Source organism: Chiloscyllium plagiosum, unplaced genomic scaffold (genome assembly GCF_037043375.1).
Source record: "Chiloscyllium plagiosum isolate Xiang-an unplaced genomic scaffold, Cpla_swu_hap1 HiC_scaffold_27, whole genome shotgun sequence".
NCBI classification, from domain to species: Eukaryota; Metazoa; Chordata; class Chondrichthyes; order Orectolobiformes; family Hemiscylliidae; genus Chiloscyllium; species Chiloscyllium plagiosum.
In genome coordinates, this window is record NW_028270165.1 from 74,795,649 (window position 1) to 74,816,608 (window position 20,960).

A 20,960-nucleotide genomic window follows, 5' to 3' on the forward strand; every position below is an offset into this window, starting at 1 on the left:
GTAACACTCCCCAGGGTCTGCACTGAGCTCTCTCTCTCTCTCTCTCTCTCTCAGAGACAGGTACAATACAGAGCTCCCTGTAACACTCCCCAGGGTCCGCACTGAGCTCTCTCTCCCTCTCTCTCTCAGAGACAGGTACAATACAGAGCTCCCTGTAACACTCCCCAGGGTCCGCACTGAGCTCTCTCTCTCTCTCTCAGAGACAGGGACAATACAGAGCTCCCTGTAACACTCCCCAGGGTCCGCACTGAGCTCTCTCTCCCTCTCTCTCTCAGAGACAGGTACAATACAGAGCTCCCTGTAACACTCCCCAGGGTCCGCACTGAGCTCTCTCTCTCTCTCTCAGAGACAGGGACAATACAGAGCTCCCTGTAACAGTCCCCAGGGTCCGCACTGAGCTCTCTCTCCCCCTCTCTCTCTCTGAGACAGGTACAATACAGAGCTCCCTGTGACACACCCCAAGGTCTGCACTGAGCTCTCTCTCTCTCTCTCTCTCTCAGAGACAGGTACAATACAGAGCTCCCTGTAACACTCCCCAGGGTCTGCACTGAGCTCTCTCTCCCTCCCTCTCTCTCTCTCTCTCTCTCTCTCTCTCTCTCAGAGACAGGTACAATACAGAGCTCCCTGTAACACTCCCCACAGTCTGCACTGAGCTCTCTCTCCCTCTCTCTCCCTCTCTCTCTGAGACAGGTACAATACAGAGCTCCCTGTAACACACCCCAAGGTCTGCACTGAGTTCTCTCCCCCTCGCTCTCTCTCTCTCTCTCTCTCTCTCTCTCTCTCTCTCTCAGAGACAGGTACAATACAGAGCTCCCTGTAACACTCCCCAGGGTCCGCACTGAGCTCTCTCTCCCTCTCTCTCCGAGACAGGTACAATACAGAGCTCCCTGTAACACTCCCCACAGTCTGCACTGAGCTCTCTCTCCCTCTCTCTCTGAGACAGGTACAATACAGAGCTCCCTGTAACACACCCCAAGGTCTGCACTGAGCTCTCTCCCCCTCTCTCTCTCTCTCTCTCTCTCTCTCTCTCAGAGACAGGTACAATACAGAGCTCCCTGTAACACTCCCCACAGTCTGCACTGAGCTCTCTCTCCCTCTCTCTCTGAGACAGGTACAATACAGAGCTCCCTGTAACACACCCCAAGGTCTGCACTGAGCTCTCTCCCCCTCTCTCTCTCTCTCTCTCTCTCTCTCTCACAGAGACAGGTACAATACAGAGCTCCCTGTAACACTCCCCACAGTCTGCACTGAGCTCTCTCTCCCTCTCTCTCCCTCTCTCTCTGAGACAGGTACAATACAGAGCTCCCTGTAACACTCCCCACAGTCTGTACTGAGCTCTCTCTCCCTCTCTCTCTGAGACAGGTACAATACAGAGCTCCCTGTAACACTCCCCAGGGTCCGCACTGAGCTCTCTCTCCCTCTCTCTCAGAGACAGGTACAATACAGAGCAGGCAGCAGCTAGGGAACAGGAGAATCGACGTTTCGGGCTGACCTGCTGCGCTTTTCCAGCAACACATTTCCATCTCTGATCTCCAGCATCTGCAGACCTCACTTTCTCCTACAATACAGAGCTCCCTGTAACACTCCCCACGGTCCGCACTGAGCTCTCTCTCTCTCTCTCTCTCTCTCAGAGATAGGTACAATACAGAGCTCCCTGTAACACTCCCAGGGTCTGCACTGAGCTCTCTCCCCCTCTCTCTCTCTCTCTCTCTCTCAGAGACAGGTACAATACAGAGCTCCCTGTAACTCTCCCCACGGTCCGCACTGAGCTCTCTCTCCCTCTCTCTCTCTCCCTCTCTCTCAGAGATAGGTACAATACAGAGCTCCCTGTAACACACCCCAAGGTCTGCACTGAGCTCTCTCCCCCTTCTCTCCCTCTCTCAGAGACAGGTACAATACAGAGCTCCCTGTAACTCTCCCCACGGTCCGCACTGAGCTCTCTCTCTTCTCTCACCCTCCCTCCCTCTCGCTTGCCGTAGGAAGGATTGAATGCCGTCGCTCTGCCCATGCGAGTGTCTCTGTCTCTCTCTCTCCCCCTGATCATCTCTCGTTTCCCAACCTGTCCCTTCTCCCCGGTCCTTTTCCAGATAACCGCCTGGATCCAGTACATGGTGCCGAAGATCGAAGACGGTAATGATTTTGGCGTCGCCATTCAGGTGAGGGTTGTGGCTAGGGGGACGGGAGGTGGTGATTGGGGGCAGTCGGAGACAGTATGAGATTGGCCAAACGGGCCCTGGTGGGCGCTCGCGTTGACGGTCTGTGGGATTGTGGCGGGGGAGATCGGCCCAGCATCCATCGCTCCCCCCTCCGCCGCACCACCTCCGTGACAACCCAGAGTCGATCGCGTCGGCCTGGCGACAGGAGTCACGTGGATCCGGGTGGGGACGGCGGTGAGATCTCCCATCGTGATGGACCTTCAGCCCAAGGCTCAGTGCTGCGTCGGCACGCCGTCTTGCTGTATCCCCCTCTTCTCGCTGTATCTCCTCCGGGTTGGGGGAGGTGGAGCGCGATGGCCCAGTGGTATTGTGGCCGGGCCCGTTCATCCATGGCACGTCCCGGCTTCAAATCTCGTCAGGTCCGGGCCGCGGGAATTTGAATTCAATCCAGAAAAATCAAAAACCAAGGGTCCAGTGATGACCAGGAGGGAAAACCCCATTAGGTTCCCTCATATCCCCTTCAGGGAAGGAGACGGCTTTCCTTACCCTGGTCGGGCTGACATGTGACTCCAGACCCAGAGCAACATGGCTGACTCTCAAGCAAGTTAGCACGGCCAATCCACCCTAACCTGCACATCCCTGGGCACTATGGGTAATTTAGCACGGCCAATCCACCCTAACCTGCACATCCCTGGGCACTATGGGTAATTTAGCACGGCCAATCCACCCTAACCTGCACATCCCTGGGCACTATGGGTAATTTAGTACGGCCAATCCACCCTAACCTACACATCCCTGGGCACTATGGGCAATTTAGCACGGCCAATCCACCCTAACCTACACATCCCTGGGCACCATGGGTAATTTAGCACGGCCAATCCTCCCTAACCTACACATCCCTGGGCACTATGGGTAATTTAGCACGGCCAATCCACCCTAACCTGCACATCCCTGGGCACTATGGGTAATTTAGCACGGCCAATCCACCCTAACCTGCACATCCCTGGGCACTATGGGTAATTTAGCACGGCCAATTCGCCCTAACCTATACATCCCTGGGCATTATGGGTAATTTAGCACGGCCAACCCACCCTAACCTGCATATCTTTGGACTGTGGGAGGAAACTGGAGCACCCGGAGGAAACCCACGCAGACACGGGGTGGAGGGGGGGGATGGTGGGAACGTCCAAATTCCACACTGTCAGTCGCACCGAGGGTGGGATTGAACCCCGGTCCCTGGCGCCATGAGGCAGTGGCACTGTGCCTTTGCTCCACAACGGGGGCCATTGGGGCCAGACCGCGAGTGAATTGGAACTTCTCTCAGGGCACACGCCGGGACTTGAACCCTTGGAATGCCACAGGTTCCCAGTCCAGAGATCTTACCTCTGTGACCCGCAGTGAACCCCGAAATGGCCCGAGGTGTGGGGACCCTGGGCTGTCGATTGATGAGACAATGGGCGGCACGGTGGCACAGTGGTTAGCACTGCTGCCTCACAGCGCCAGAGACCTGGGTTCAATTCCCGCCTCAGGCGACTGACTGTGTGGAGTTTGCACGTTCTCCCCGTGTCTGCGTGGGTTTCCTCCGGGAGCTCCGGTTTCCTCCCACAGTCACAAAGATGTGCAGGTCAGGTGAATTGGCCATACTAAATTGCCCGTAGTGTTACGTTAAAGGGGTAAATGTAGGGGTATGGGTGGGTTGCGCTTCGGCGGGTCGGTGTGGACTTGTTGGGCCGAAGGGCCTGTTTCCACACTGTAAGTAATCTAATCTAATCTAATCTAATCTAATCTAATGGCCGACCAGCCCGTGACATTCGTTAACCCTTTCCCTGTGCTGCCTGCTCACACAAAGATGGCCGCCCGCCACATGGCCAATGGAATGAACGATGGAATGGCCGACTCCGGTTCCTCTCTCTCGATGCCCCAACTCTTCATCTGAGGGAATACAAGCTCAGTGTGTGAACTCCCACCCCTGGCACTGATCCTTTAACCCCTTCCACGCCCCAGGGTAAACCTCCTCAACTTGCCCCTTCCGATGGTGTTCTCCCCCCCGGGGGGGGGTGCCCGGGATTGAACTCAGTTCCGAACAGCCGCTTAGAGTCATAGAGCACGGACGCAGACCCTTCGGTCCAACCCGTCCGTGCCGACCCAGATATCCCTAACCTAATCTAGTCCCACCTGCCAGCCCTTGGCCCATATCCCTACAAGCCCTTCCTATTCATGTCCCCATCTAGATGCCTTTTAAATGCTGTCATTGTACCAGCCTCCACCACTTCCTCTGGCAGCTCATTCCGTACCCGTGAAAACGTTGCCCCTTTTAAATCTTTCCCTCTCCCCAAAACTTGTGTCCACGAGGAAAAAACCTTGTCTGTTTACCTTCTCCATGCTCCCTCGAGATTTTATAGACCTCTGTAAGGTCACCCCTCAGCCTCCGACAGCCCCGGCCTGTTCAGCCTCTCCCTGGAGCTCAAACCCTCCAACCCTGGCAACAACATTGTAAATCTTTGCTGAACCCTTTCAAGTTGGACAACATCCATCGACGATCCCCTTTGTCTATATCTCTCTGTGATATCGTTCCCAGGAACCCAGGGTGTCATTTACCTGAGTTACCCTGTGTCCAGATGGTGGGGGGGAGGGCAGTAGTGAGAGGTTCGGTCCAGGGAGAGGGGAGTCAGCGGTGGATTAGCCTCAGGACTTTGACAGATCTCACCCGTGTTTCCCTCAGGAAAAGATTTTGGAGCGGACAGCGGCCGTGAAGACCAAGGTGGAAGGGTTTCAGACCAGCATCACAAAGTAAGTGACCTCTCACAGGCCGGGGACTGGGTATACATCTATATCTACACTCTCACAGGCTGGGGACTGGGTATACATCTATATCGACACTCTCACAGGCTGGGGACTGGGGACACATCTATATCTACACTCTCACAGGCGAGGGACTGGGGATACATCTATATCTACACTCTCACAGGCTGGGGACTGGGTATACATCTATATCTACACTCTCACAGGCTGGGGACTGGGTATACATCTATATCTACACACTCACAGGCTGGGGACTGGGGAGACATCTATATCTACACTCTCACAGGCTGAGGACTGGGGAGACACCTATATCTACACTCTCACAGGCTGGGGACTGGGTATACATCTATATCTACACTCTCACAGGCTGGGGACTGGGTATACATCTATATCTACACTCTCACAGGCTGAGGACTGGGGAGACACCTATATCTACACTCTCACAGGCTGGGGACTGGGTATACATCTATATCTACACTCTCACAGGCTGGCGACTGGGGAGACATCTATATATACACTCTCACAGGCTGGGGCCTGGGTATACGTCTATATCTACACTCTCACAGGCTGGGGACTGGGTATACATCTATATCTACATTCTCACAGGCTGGGGACTGGGTATACGTCTATATCTACACTCTCACAGGCTGAGAACTGGGTACACATCTATATCTACACTCTCACAGGCTGAGGACTGGGTATACATCTATATCTACACTCTCACAGGCTGGGGACTGGGTATACGTCTATATCTACACTCTCACAGGCTGAGAACTGGGTACACATCTATATCTACACTCACACAGGCTGAGGACTGGGTATACATCTATATCTACACTCTCACAGGCTGGGGACTGGGGAGACATCTATATATACACTCTCACAGACTGGGGACTGGGTATACATCTATATCTACACTCGCACAGGCTGGGGACTGGGTATACATCTATATCTACACACTCACAGGCTGGGGACTGGGTATACATCTATATCGACACTCTCACAGGCTGGGGACTGGGGAGACATCTATATCTACAATCTCACAGGCTGGGGACTGGGTATACATCCATATCTACACTCTCACAGGCCGGGGACTGGGTATACATCTATATCTACACTCTCACAGGCTGGGGACAGGGTATACATCTATATCGACAATCCCACAGGCTGGGGACTGGGTATACATCTATATCTACACTCTCACAGGCTGGGGACTGGGTATACATCTATATCTACACACTCACAGGCTGGGGACTGGGTATACATCTATATCTACACTCTCACAGTTTGGGGACTGGGGATACATCTATATCTACACTCTCACAGGCTGGGGACTGGGGAGACATCTATATCTACACTCTCACAGGCTGAGGACTGGATATACATCTATATCTACACTCTCACAGGCTGGGGACTGGGTATACATCTATATCTACACTCTCACAGGCTGAGGACTGGGGAGACACCTAAATCTACACTCTCACAGGCTGGGGACTGGGTATACATCTATATCTACACTCTCACAGGCTGGCGACTGGGGAGACATCTATATATACACTCTCACAGGCTGGGGCCTGGGTATACGTCTATATCTACACTCTCACAGGCTGAGAACTGGGTACACATCTATATCTACACTCTCACAGGCTGAGGACTGGGTATACATCTATATCTACACTCTCACAGGCTGGGGACTGGGTATACATCTATATCTACACTCTCACAGGCTGAGGACTGGGTATACATCTATATCTACACTCTCACAGGCTGGGGACTGGGGAGACATCTATATATACACTCTCACAGGCTGGGGACTGGGTATACATCTATATCTACATTCTCACAGGCTGGGGACTGGGTATACATCTATATCTACACTCTCACAGGCTGGGGACTGGGTATACATCTATATCTACACTCTCACAGGCTGGGGACTAGGTATACATCGATATCTACACTCTCACAGGCTGGGGACTGGGTATACATCTATATCGACATTCTCAGGCTGGGGACTGGGTATACATCGATATCTACACTCTCACAGGCTGGGGACAGGGTATACATCTATATCTACACTCTCACAGGCTGGGGACTGGATATACATCTTTATCTACACTCTCACAGGCTGGGGACTGGGTATACATCTATATCTACACTGTCACAGGCTGGGGACTGGGGATACATCTATATCTACACTCTCACAGGCTGGGGACTGGGTATACATCTATATCTACACTCTCACAGGCTGGGGACTGGGTATACATCTATATCTACACTCTCACAGGCTGGGGACTGGGTATACATCTATATCTACACTCTCACAGGCTGGGGACTGGGTATACATCTATATCGACACTCTCACACGCTGGGGACTGGGTATACATCTATATCTACACTCTCACAGGCTGGGGACTGGGTACACATCTATATATACACTCTCACAGGCTGCGGACTGGGTATACATCTATATCTACACTCTCACAGGCTGGGGACTGGGGAGACATCTAGATCTACACTCTCACAGGCTGGGGACTGGGGATACATCTATATCTACACTCTCACACGCTGGGGACTGGGGAGACATCTATATCGACACTCGCACAGGCTGGGGACTGGGTATACATCTATATCTACACTCTCACAGGCTGGGGACTGGGGAGACACCTATATCTACACTCTCACAGGCTGGGGACTGGGTATACATCTATACCTACACTCTCCCAGGCTGGGGACTTGGTATACATCCATATCTACACTCTCACAGGCTGGGGACTGGGTATACATCTATATCTACACTCTCACAGGCTGGGGACTGGGTATACATCTATATCTACACTCTCACAGGCTGGTGACTGGGTATACATCCATATCTACACTCGCACAGGCTGGGGACTGTGTATACATCTATATCTACACTCTCACAGGCTGGAGACTGGGGAGACACCTATATCTACACTCTCACAGGCTGGGGACTGGGTATACATCTATATCTACACACTCACAGGCTGGGGACTGGGTATACATCTATATCTACACACTCACAGGCTGGGGACTGGGTATACATCTATATCTACACTCTCACAGGCTGGGGACTGGGTATACATCTACATCTACACTCTCACAGGCTAAGGATTGGGAATACATCTATATCTACACTCTCACAGGCTGGGGACTGGGTATACATCCATATCTACACTCTCACAGGCTGGGGACTGGGTATACATCTATATCTACACTCTCACAGGCTGGTGACTGGGTATACATCCATATCTACACTCGCACAGGCTGGGGACTGTGTATACATCTATATCTACACTCTCACAGGCTGGGTACTGGGTATACATCTATATCTACACTCTCACAGGCTGGGGACTGGGTATACATCTATATCTACACTCTCACAGGCTGGGGACTGGGTAAACATCTATATCTACACTCTCACAGGCTGGGGACTGGATATACATCTATATCTACACTCTCACAGGCTGGGGATTGGGTATACATCTATATCTACACTCTCACAGGCTGGGGACTGGGTATACATCTATATCGACACTCTCACAGGCTGGGGACTGGGTATACATCTATATCTACACTCTCACAGGCTGGGGACTGGGTATACATCTATATCTACACTCTCACAGGCTGGGGAGTGGGTATACATCTATGTCTACACTCTCACAGGCTGGGGACTGTGTATACATCTATATCTACACTCTCACAGGCTGGGTACTGGGTATACATCTATATCTACACTCTCACAGGCTGGGGACTGGGTATACATCTATATCTACACTCTCACAGGCTGGGGACTGGATATACATCTATATCTACACTCTCACAGGCTGGGGATTGGGTATACATCTATATCTACACTCTCACAGGCTGGGGACTGGGTATACATCTATATCTACACTCTCACAGGCTGGGGACTGAGGAGACACCAATATCGACACTCTCACAGGCTGGGGACTGGGTATACATCCATATCTACACTCTCACAGGCTGGGGACTGGGTATACATCTATATCTACACTCTCAAAGGCTGGGGACTGGGGAGACACCAATATCGACACTCTCACAGGCTGGGGACTGGGGATACATCTATATCTACACTCTCACAGGCTGGGGACTGGGTATACATCTATATCTACACTCTCACAGACTGGGGACTGGGTATACATCTATATCTACACTCTCACAGGCTGGGGACTGGGGAGACACCTATATCTACACTCTCACAGGCTGGCGACTGGGGAGACATCTATATATACACTCTCACAGGCTGGGGCCTGGGTATACGTCTATATCTACACTCTCACAGGCTGAGGACTGGGTACACATCTATATCTACACTCTCACAGGCTGGGGACTGGGTATACATCTATATCTACACTCTCACAGGCTGGGGACTGGGTATACATCTATATCGACACTCTCACAGGCTGGGGACTGGGGAGACATCTATATATACACTCTCACAGGCTGGTGACTGGGTATACATCTATATCTACATTCTCACAGGCTGGGGACTGGGTATACATCTATATCTACACTCTCACAGGCTGGGGACTGGGTATACATCTATATCTACACTCTCACAGGCTGGGGACTGGGGAGACATCTATATATACACTCTCACAGGCTGGCGACTGGGTATACATCTATATCGACACTCTCACAGGCTGGGGACTGGGGAGACATCTATATATACACTCTCACAGGCTGGCGACTGGGTATACATCTATATCGACACACTCACAGTCTGGGGACTGGGTATACATCTATATCTACACTCTCACAGGCTGGGGACTGGGGATACATCTATATCTACACTCTCACAGGCTGGGGACTGGGTATACATCTATATCGACACTCTCACAGGCTGGGGACTGGGTATACATCTATATCTACACTATCACAGGCTGGGGACTGGGTATACATCTATATCGACACTGTGACACGCTGGGGACTGGGTATACATCTATATCTACACTCTCACAGGCTGGGAACTGGGTATACATCTATATCGACACTCTCACAGGCTGGGAACTGGGTATACATCTATATCGACACTCGCACAGGCTGGGGACTGGGTATACATCTATATCTACACTCTCACAGGCTGGGGACTGTGTATACATCTATATCTACACTCTCACAGGCTGGGGACTGGGGAGACTCCTATATCTACACTCTCAGAGGCTGGGGACTGGGTATACATCTATATCGACACTCTCACAGGCTGGGGACTGGGTATACATCTATATCTACACTCTCACAGGCTGGGGACTGTGTATACATCTATATCTACACTCTCACAGGCTGGGGACTGGGTATACATCTATATCTACACTCTCACAGGCTGGGGACTGGGGAGAATCCTATATCTACACTCTCATAGGCTGGGGACTGGGTATACATCTATATCTACACTCTCACAGGCTGGGGACTGGGTATACATCTATATCTACACACTCACAGGCTGGGGACTGGGTATACATCTATATCTACACACTCACAGGCTGGGGACTGGGTATACATCGATATCAACACACTCACAGGCTGGGGACTGGGTATACATCTATATCTACACACTCACAGGCTGGGGACTGGGTATACATCTATATCTACACACTCACAGGCTGAGGACTGGGGAGACACCAATATCCACACTCTCACAGGCTGGGGACTGGGTATACATCTATATCTACACTCTCACAGGCTGGGGACTGGGTATACATCTATATCTACACTCTCACAGGCTGGGGACTGGGTATACATCTATATCTACACTCTCACAGGCTGGGGACTGGGTATACATCTATATCTACACACTCACAGGCTGGGGACTGGGTATACATCTATATCTACACACTCACAGGCTGGGGACTGGGTATACATCTATATCTACACACTCACAGGCTGGGGACTGGGTATACATCTATATCTACACTCTCACAGGCTGGGGACTGGGTATACATCTATATCGACACTCTCACAGGCTGGGGACTGGGTATACATCTATATCTACACACTCACAGGCTGGGGACTGGGTATACATCTATATCTACACTCTCACAGGTTGGGACTGGGGAGACATCTATATCTACGTTCGCACAGGCTGGGGACTGGGTATACATCTATATCTACACTCTCACAGGCTGGGGACTGGGTATACATCCATATCTACACTCTCACAGGCTGGGGACTGGGTATACATCTATATCTACACTCTCAAAGGCTGGGGACTGGGGAGACACCAATATCGACACTCTCACAGGCTGGGGACTGGGTATACATCTATATCTACACTCTCACAGGCTGGGGACTGGGTATACATCTATATCTACACTCTCACAGACTGGGGACTGGGTATACGTCTATATCTACACTCTCACAGGCTGAGGACTGGGTATACATCTATATCTACACTCTCACAGGCTGAGGACTGGGGAGACACCTATATCTACACTCTCACAGGCTGGGGACTGGGTATACATCTATATCTACACTCTCACAGGCTGGGGACTGGGTATACATCTATATCGACACTCTCACAGGCTGGGGACTGGGTATACATCTATATCTACACTCTCACAGGCTGGGGACTGGGGAGACATCTATATCTACGTTCTCACAGGCTGGGGACTGGGGAGACATCTATATCTACACTCTCACAGGCTGGGGACTGGGTATGCATCTATATCGACACTCTCACAGGCTGGGGACTGGGTATACATCTATATCTACACTCTCACAGGTTGGGACTGGGGAGACATCTATATCTACGTTCGCACAGGCTGGGGAATGGGGAGACATCTATATCTACACTCTCACAGGCTGGGGACTGAGGAGACACCAATATCGACACTCTCACAGGCTGGGGACTGGGTATACATCCATATCTACACTCTCACAGGCTGGGGACTGGGTATACATCTATATCTACACTCTCAAAGGCTGGGGACTGGGGAGACACCAATATCGACACTCTCACAGGCTGGGGACTGGGTATACATCTATATCTACACTCTCACAGGCTGGGGACTGGGTATACATCTATATCTACACTCTCACAGACTGGGGACTGGGTATACGTCTATATCTACACTCTCACAGGCTGAGGACTGGGTATACATCTATATCTACACTCTCACAGGCTGAGGACTGGGGAGACACCTATATCTACACTCTCACAGGCTGGCGACTGGGGAGACATCTATATCTACACTCTCACAGGCTGGGGCCTGGGTATACGTCTATATCTACACTCTCACAGGCTGAGGACTGGGTACACATCTATATCTACACTCTCACAGGCTGGGGACTGGGTATACATCTATATCTACACTCTCACAGGCTGGGGACTGGGTATACATCTATATCGACACTCTCACAGGCTGGGGACTGGGGAGACATCTATATATACACTCTCACAGGCTGGTGACTGGGTATACATCTATATCTACATTCTCACAGGCTGGGGACTGGGTATACATCTATATCTACACTCTCACAGGCTGGGGACTGGGTATACATCTATATCTACACTCTCACAGGCTGGGGACTGGGGAGACATCTATATATACACTCTCACAGGCTGGCGACTGGGTATACATCTATATCTACACACTCACAGTCTGGGGACTGGGTATACATCTATATCTACACTCTCACAGGCTGGGGACTGGGTATACATCTATATCTACACTCTCACAGGCTGGGGACTGGGTATACATCTATATCGACACTCTCACAGGCTGGGGACTGGGGATACATCTATATCTACACTCTCACAGGCTGGGGACTGGGTATACATCTATATCGACACTCTCACAGGCTGGGGACTGGGTATACATCTATATCTACACTATCACAGGCTGGGGACTGGGTATACATCTATATCGACACTGTGACACGCTGGGGACTGGGTATTCATCTATATCTACACTCTCACAGGCTGGCAACTGGGTATACATCTATATCGACACTCGCACAGGCTGGGGACTGGGTATACATCTATATCTACACTCTCACAGGCTGGGGACTGTGTATACATCTATATCTACACTCTCACAGGCTGGGGACTGGGGAGAATCCTATATCTACACTCTCATAGGCTGGGGACTGGGTATACATCTATATCTACACTCTCACAGGCTGGGGACTGGGTATACATCTATATCTACACACTCACAGGCTGGGGACTGGGTATACATCTATATCTACACACTCACAGGCTGGGGACTGGGTATACATCTATATCAACACACTCACAGGCTGGGGACTGGGTATACATCTATATCTACACACTCACAGGCTGGGGACTGGGTATACATCTATATCTACACACTCACAGGCTGAGGACTGGGGAGACACCAATATCCACACTCTCACAGGCTGGGGACTGGGTATACATCTATATCTACACTCTCACAGGCTGGGGACTGGGTATACATCTATATCTACACTCTCACAGGCTGGGGACTGGGTATACATCTATATCTACACTCTCACAGGCTGGGGACTGGGTATACATCTATATCTACACTCTCACAGGCTGGGGACTGGGTATACATCTATATCGACACTCTCACAGGCTGGGGACTGGGTATACATCTATATCTACACTCTCACAGGCTGGGGACTGGGGAGACATCTATATCTACGTTCTCACAGGCTGGGGACTGGGGAGACATCTATATCTACACTCTCACAGGCTGGGGACTGGGTATACATCTATATCGACACTCTCACAGGCTGGGGACTGGGTATACATCTATATCTACACTCTCACAGGTTGGGACTGGGGAGACATCTATATCTACACTCTCACAGGCTGGGGACTGGGTATACATCTATATCTACACACTCACAGGCTGAGGACTGGGGAGACACCAATATCCACACTCTCACAGGCTGGGGACTGGGTATACATCTATATCTACACTCTCACAGGCTGGGGACTGGGTATACATCTATATCTACACTCTCACAGGCTGGGGACTGGGTATACATCTATATCTACACTCTCACAGGCTGGGGACTGGGTATACATCTATATCTACACTCTCACAGGCTGGGGACTGGGTATACATCTATATCGACACTCTCACAGGCTGGGGACTGGGTATACATCTATATCTACACTCTCACAGGCTGGGGACTGGGGAGACATCTATATCTACGTTCTCACAGGCTGGGGACTGGGGAGACATCTATATCTACACTCTCACAGGCTGGGGACTGGGTATACATCTATATCGACACTCTCACAGGCTGGGGACTGGGTATACATCTATATCTACACTCTCACAGGTTGGGACTGGGGAGACATCTATATCTACGTTCTCACAGGCTGGGGAATGGGGAGACATCTATATCTACACTCTCACAGGCTGGGGACTGGGTATACATCTATATCGACACTCTCACAGGCTGGGGACTGGGTATACATCTATATCTACACACTCACAGTCTGGGGACTGGGTATACATCTATATCGACACTCTCACAGGCTGGGGACTGGGTATACATCTATATCTACACTCTCACAGGCTGGGGACTGGGTATACATCTATATCTACACTCTCACAGGCTGGGGACTGGGTATACATCTATTTCTACACTCTCACAGGCTGGGGACTGGGTATACATCTATATCTACACTCTCACAGGTTGGGACTGGGGAGACATCTATATCTACGTTCTCACAGGCTGGGGAATGGGGAGACATCTATATCTACACTCTCACAGGCTGGGGACTGAGGAGACACCAATATCGACACTCTCACAGGCTGGGGACTGGGTATACATCCATATCTACACTCTCACAGGCTGGGGACTGGGTATACATCTATATCTACACTCTCAAAGGCTGGGGACTGGGGAGACACCAATATCGACACTCTCACAGGCTGGGGACTGGGTATACATCTATATCTACACTCTCACAGGCTGGGGACTGGGTATACATCTATATCTACACTCTCACAGACTGGGGACTGGGTATACGTCTATATCTACACTCTCACAGGCTGAGGACTGGGTATACATCTATATCTACACTCTCACAGGCTGAGGACTGGGGAGACACCTATATCTACACTCTCACAGGCTGGCGACTGGGGAGACATCTATATATACACTCTCACAGGGTGGGGCCTGGGTATACGTCTATATCTACACTCTCACAGGCTGAGGACTGGGTACACATCTATATCTACACTCTCACAGGCTGGGGACTGGGTATACATCTATATCTACACTCTCACAGGCTGGGGACTGGGTATACATCTATATCGACACTCTCACAGGCTGGGGACTGGGGAGACATCTATATATACACTCTCACAGGCTGGTGACTGGGTATACATCTATATCTACATTCTCACAGGCTGGGGACTGGGTATACATCTATATCTACACTCTCACAGGCTGGGGACTGGGTATACATCTATATCTACACTCTCACAGGCTGGGGACTGGGGAGACATCTATATATACACTCTCACAGGCTGGCGACTGGGTATACATCTATATCTACACACTCACAGTCTGGGGACTGGGTATACATCTATATCTACACTCTCACAGGCTGGGGACTGGGGATACATCTATATCTACACTCTCACAGGCTGGGGACTGGGTATACATCTATATCGACACTCTCACAGGCTGGGGACTGGGTATACATCTATATCTACACTATCACAGGCTGGGGACTGGGTATACATCTATATCGACACTGTGACACGCTGGGGATTGGGTATTCATCTATATCTACACTCTCACAGGCTGGCAACTGGGTATACATCTATATCGACACTCTCACAGGCTGGGAACTGGGTATACATCTATATCGACACTCGCACAGGCTGGGGACTGGGTATACATCTATATCTACACTCTCACAGGCTGGGGACTGTGTATACATCTATATCTACACTCTCACAGGCTGGGGACTGGGGAGACTCCTATATCTACACTCTCACAGGCTGGGGACTGGGTATACATCTATATTGACACTCTCACAGGCTGGGGACTGGGTATACATCTATATCTACACTCTCACAGGCTGGGGACTGTGTATACATCTATATCTACACTCTCACAGGCTGGGGACTGGGTATACATCTATATCTACACTCTCACAGGCTGGGGACTGGGGAGAATCCTATATCTACACTCTCATAGGCTGGGGACTGGGTATACATCTATATCTACACACTCACAGGCTGGGGACTGGGTATACATCTATATCAACACACTCACAGGCTGGGGACTGGGTATACATCTATATCAACACACTCACAGGCTGGGGACTGGGTATACATCTATATCTACACTCTCACAGGCTGGGGACTGGGTATACATCTATATCAACACACTCACAGGCTGGGGACTGGGTATACATCTATATCTACACTCTCACAGGCTGGGGACTGGGTATACATCTATATCTACACTCTCACAGGCTGGGGACTGGGTATACATCTATATCTACACTCTCACAGGCTGGGGACTGGGTATACATCTATATCTACACTCTCACAGGCTGGGGATTGGGTATACATCTATATCTACACTCTCACAGGCTGGGGACTGGGGAGACATCTATATCTACGTTCTCACAGGCTGGGGACTGGGGAGACATCTATATCTACACTCTCACAGGCTGGGGACTGGGTATACATCTATATCGACACTCTCACAGGCTGGGGACTGGGTATACATCTATATCTACACTCTCACAGGTTGGGACTGGGGAGACATCTATATCTACGTTCTCACAGGCTGGGGAATGGGGAGACATCTATATCTACACTCTCACAGGCTGGGGACTGGGTATACATCTATATCGACACTCTCACAGGCTGGGGACTGGGTATACATCTATATCTACACACTCACAGTCTGGGGACTGGGTATACATCTATATCGACACTCTCACAGGCTGGGGACTGGGTATACATCTATATCTACACTCTCACAGGCTGGGGACTGGGTATACATCTATATCTACACTCTCACAGGCTGGGGACTGGGTATACATCTATTTCTACACTCTCACAGGCTGGGGACTGGGTATACATCTATATCTACACTCTCACAGGCTGGGGACTGGGGAGACATCTAGATCTACGTTCTCACAGGCTGGGGACTGGGGAGACATCTATATCTACACTCTCACAGGCTGGGGACTGGGTATACATCTATATCGACACTCTCACAGGCTGGAGACTGGGTATACATCTATATCTACACACTCAGTCTGGGGACTGGGTATACATCTATATCTACACTCTCACAGGCTGGGGACTGGGGATACATCTATATCTACAGCCTCACAGGCTGGGGACTGGGTATACATCTATATCGACACTCTCACAGGCTGGGGACTGGGTATACATCTATATCTACACTCTCACAGGCTGGGGACTGGGTATACATCTATATCGACACTGTGACACGCTGGGGACTGGGTATACATCTATATCTACACTCTCACAGGCTGGGAACTGGGTATACATCTATATCGACAATCTCACAGGCTGGGGACTGGGTATACATCTATATCGACACTCGCACAGGCTGGGGACTGGGTATACATCTATATCTACACTCTCACAGGCTGGGGACTGTGTATACATCTATATCTACACTCTCACAGGGTGGGGACTGGGTATACATCTATACATACACTCTCACAGGCTGGGGACTGGGTATACATCTATATCTACACTCTCAGGCTGGGGACTGGGTATACATCTATATCTACACTCTCACAGGCTGGGGACTGGGTATACATCTATATCTACACTCTCACAGGCTGGGGATTGGGTATACATCTATATCTACACTCTCACAGGCTAGGGATTGGGTATACATCTATATCTACACGCTCACAGGCTGAGGTCTGGGTATACATCTATATCTACACTCTCACAGGCTGGGGACTGGGTATACATCTATATCTACGTTCTCACAGGCTGGGGACTGGGGAGACATCTATATCTACACTCTCACAGGCTGGAGACTGGGGAGACATCTATATCTACACTCGCACAGACGAGGGACTGGGGATACATCTATATCTACACTCTCACAGGCTGGGGATTGGGTATACGTCTATATCTACACTCGCACAGGCTGAGGACTGGGTATACATCTATATCTACACTCTCACAGGCTGAGGACTGGGTATACATCTATATCTACACTCTCACAGGCTGGGGACTGGGTATACATCTATATCTACACTCTCACAGGCTGGAGACTGGGGAGACATCTATATATACACTCTCACAGGCTGGGGCCTGGGTATATGTCTATATCTACACTCTCACAGGCTGAGGACTGGGTACACATCTATATCTACACTCTCACAGGCTGAGGACTGGGTATACATCTATATCTACACTCTCACAGGCTGGGGACTGGGTATACATCTATATCTATACTCTCACAGGCTGGGGACTGGGGAGACATCTATATATACACTCTCACAGGCTGGTGACTGGGTATACATCTATATCTACATTCTCACAGGCTGGGGACTGGGTATACATCTATATCTACACTCTCACAGGCTGGGGACTGGGTATACATCTATATCGACACACTCACAGGCTGGGGACTGGGTATACATCTATATCTACACTCTCACAGGCTGGGGACTGGGTATACATCTATATCTACACTCTCACAGGCTGGGGACTGGGTATACATCTATATCTACACTCTCACAGGCTGGGGACTGGGTATACATCTATATCTACACTCTCACAGGCTGGGGACTGGGGAGACATCTAGATCTACGTTCTCACAGGCTGGGGACTGGGGAGACATCTATATCTACACTCTCACAGGCTGGGGACTGGGTATACATCTATATCGACACTCTCACAGGCTGGGGACTGGGTATACATCTATATCTACACACTCAGTCTGGGGACTGGGTATACATCTATATCTACACTCTCACAGGCTGGGGACTGGGGATACATCTATATCTACAGCCTCACAGGCTGGGGACTGGGTATACATCTATATCGACACTCTCACAGGCTGGGGACTGGGTATACATCTATATCTACACTCTCACAGGCTGGGGACTGGGTATACATCTATATCGACACTGTGACACGCTGGGGACTGGGTATACATCTATATCTACACTCTCACAGGCTGGGAACTGGGTATACATCTATATCGACAATCTCACAGGCTGGGGACTGGGTATACATCTATATCGACACTCGCACAGGCTGGGGACTGGGTATACATCTATATCTACACTCTCACAGGCTGGGGACTGTGTATACATCTATATCTACACTCTCACAGGGTGGGGACTGGGTATACATCTATACATACACTCTCACAGGCTGGGACTGGGTATACATCTATATCTACACTCTCACAGGCTGGGGACTGGGTATACATCTATATCTACACTCTCACAGGCTATGGATTGGGTATACATCTATATCGACACTCTCACAGGCTGGGGACTGGGTATACATCTATATCTACGTTCTCACAGGCTGGGGACTGGGGAGACATCTATATCTACACTCTCACAGGCTGGAGACTGGGGAGACATCTATATCTACACTCGCACAGACGAGGGACTGGGGATACATCTATATCTACACTCTCACAGGCTGGAGACTGGGGAGACATCTATATCTACACTCTCACAGACGAGGGACTGGGGATACATCTATATCTACACTCTCACAGGCTGGGGATTGGGTATACGTCTATATCTGCACTCTCACAGGCTGAGGACTGGGTATACATCTATATCTACACTCTCACAGGCTGAGGACTGGGGAGACACCTATATCTACACTCTCACAGGCTGGGGACTGGGTATACATCTATATCTACACTCTCACAGGCTGGAGACTGGGGAGACATCTATATATACACTCTCACAGGCTGGGGCCTGGGTATACGTCTATATCTACACTCTCACAGGCTGAGGACTGGGTATACATCTATATCTACACTCTCACAGGCTGAGGACTGGGTATACATCTATATCTATACTCTCACAGGCTGGGGACTGGGGAGACATCTATATCTATACTCTCACAGGCTGGGGACTGGGGAGACATCTATATATACACTCTCACAGGCTGGTGACTGGGTATACATCTATATCTACATTCTCACAGGCTGGGGACTGGGTATACATCTATATCTACACTCTCACAGGCTGGGGACTGGGTATACATCTATATCGACACTGTGACACGCTGGGGACTGGGTATACATCTATATCTACACTCTCACAGGCTGGGGACTGTGTATACATCTATATCTACACTCTCACAGGCTGGGGACTGGGTATACATCTATATCTACACTCTCACAGGCTGGGGATTGGGTATACATCTATATCTACACTCTCACAGGCCAGGGATTGGGAATACATCTATATCTACACGCTCACAGGCTGAGGACTGGGTATACATCTATATCTACACTCTCACAGGCTGGGGACTGGGTATAAATCGATATCTACACTCTCACAGGCTATGGATTGGGTATACATCTATATTTACACTCTCACAGGCTGGGGACTGGGTATACATCTATATCTACACTCTCACAGGCTGGAGACTGGGTATACACCTATATCTACACTCTCACAGGCTGGGGACTGGGGAGACTCCGATATCTACACTCTCACAGGCTGGGGACTGGGTATACATCTATATCGACACTCTCACAGGCTGGGGACTGGGTATACATCTATATCTACACTCTCACAGGCTGGGGACTGTGTATACATCTATATCTACACTCTCACAGGCTGGGGACTGGGTATACATCTATATCTACACTCTCACAGGCTGGGGATTGGGTATACATCTATATATACACTCTCACAGACTGGAGACTGGGTATACATCTATATCTACACTCTCACAGGCTGTGGACTGGTTATACATCTTTATCTACACTCTCACAGGCTGGGGACTG

The 20,960-nt window shown here is 50.1% G+C and overlaps 1 protein-coding gene across 1 annotated transcript in view; it reads left to right on the forward strand.

Annotated features, from left to right (window-relative positions):
* The window catches only part of LOC122547639 (proteasome activator complex subunit 2-like), a 108,944-nt gene that overhangs the window by 41,972 nt on the left and 46,012 nt on the right, over positions 1-20,960 (forward strand). Inside the window, exons 7-8 of the mRNA XM_087974891.1 lie at positions 2,088-2,156; positions 4,879-4,946. Coding sequence (XP_087831017.1) covers positions 2,088-2,156; positions 4,879-4,946 — 137 coding nt within the window. The remainder of the gene's footprint in view (positions 1-2,087; positions 2,157-4,878; positions 4,947-20,960) is intronic.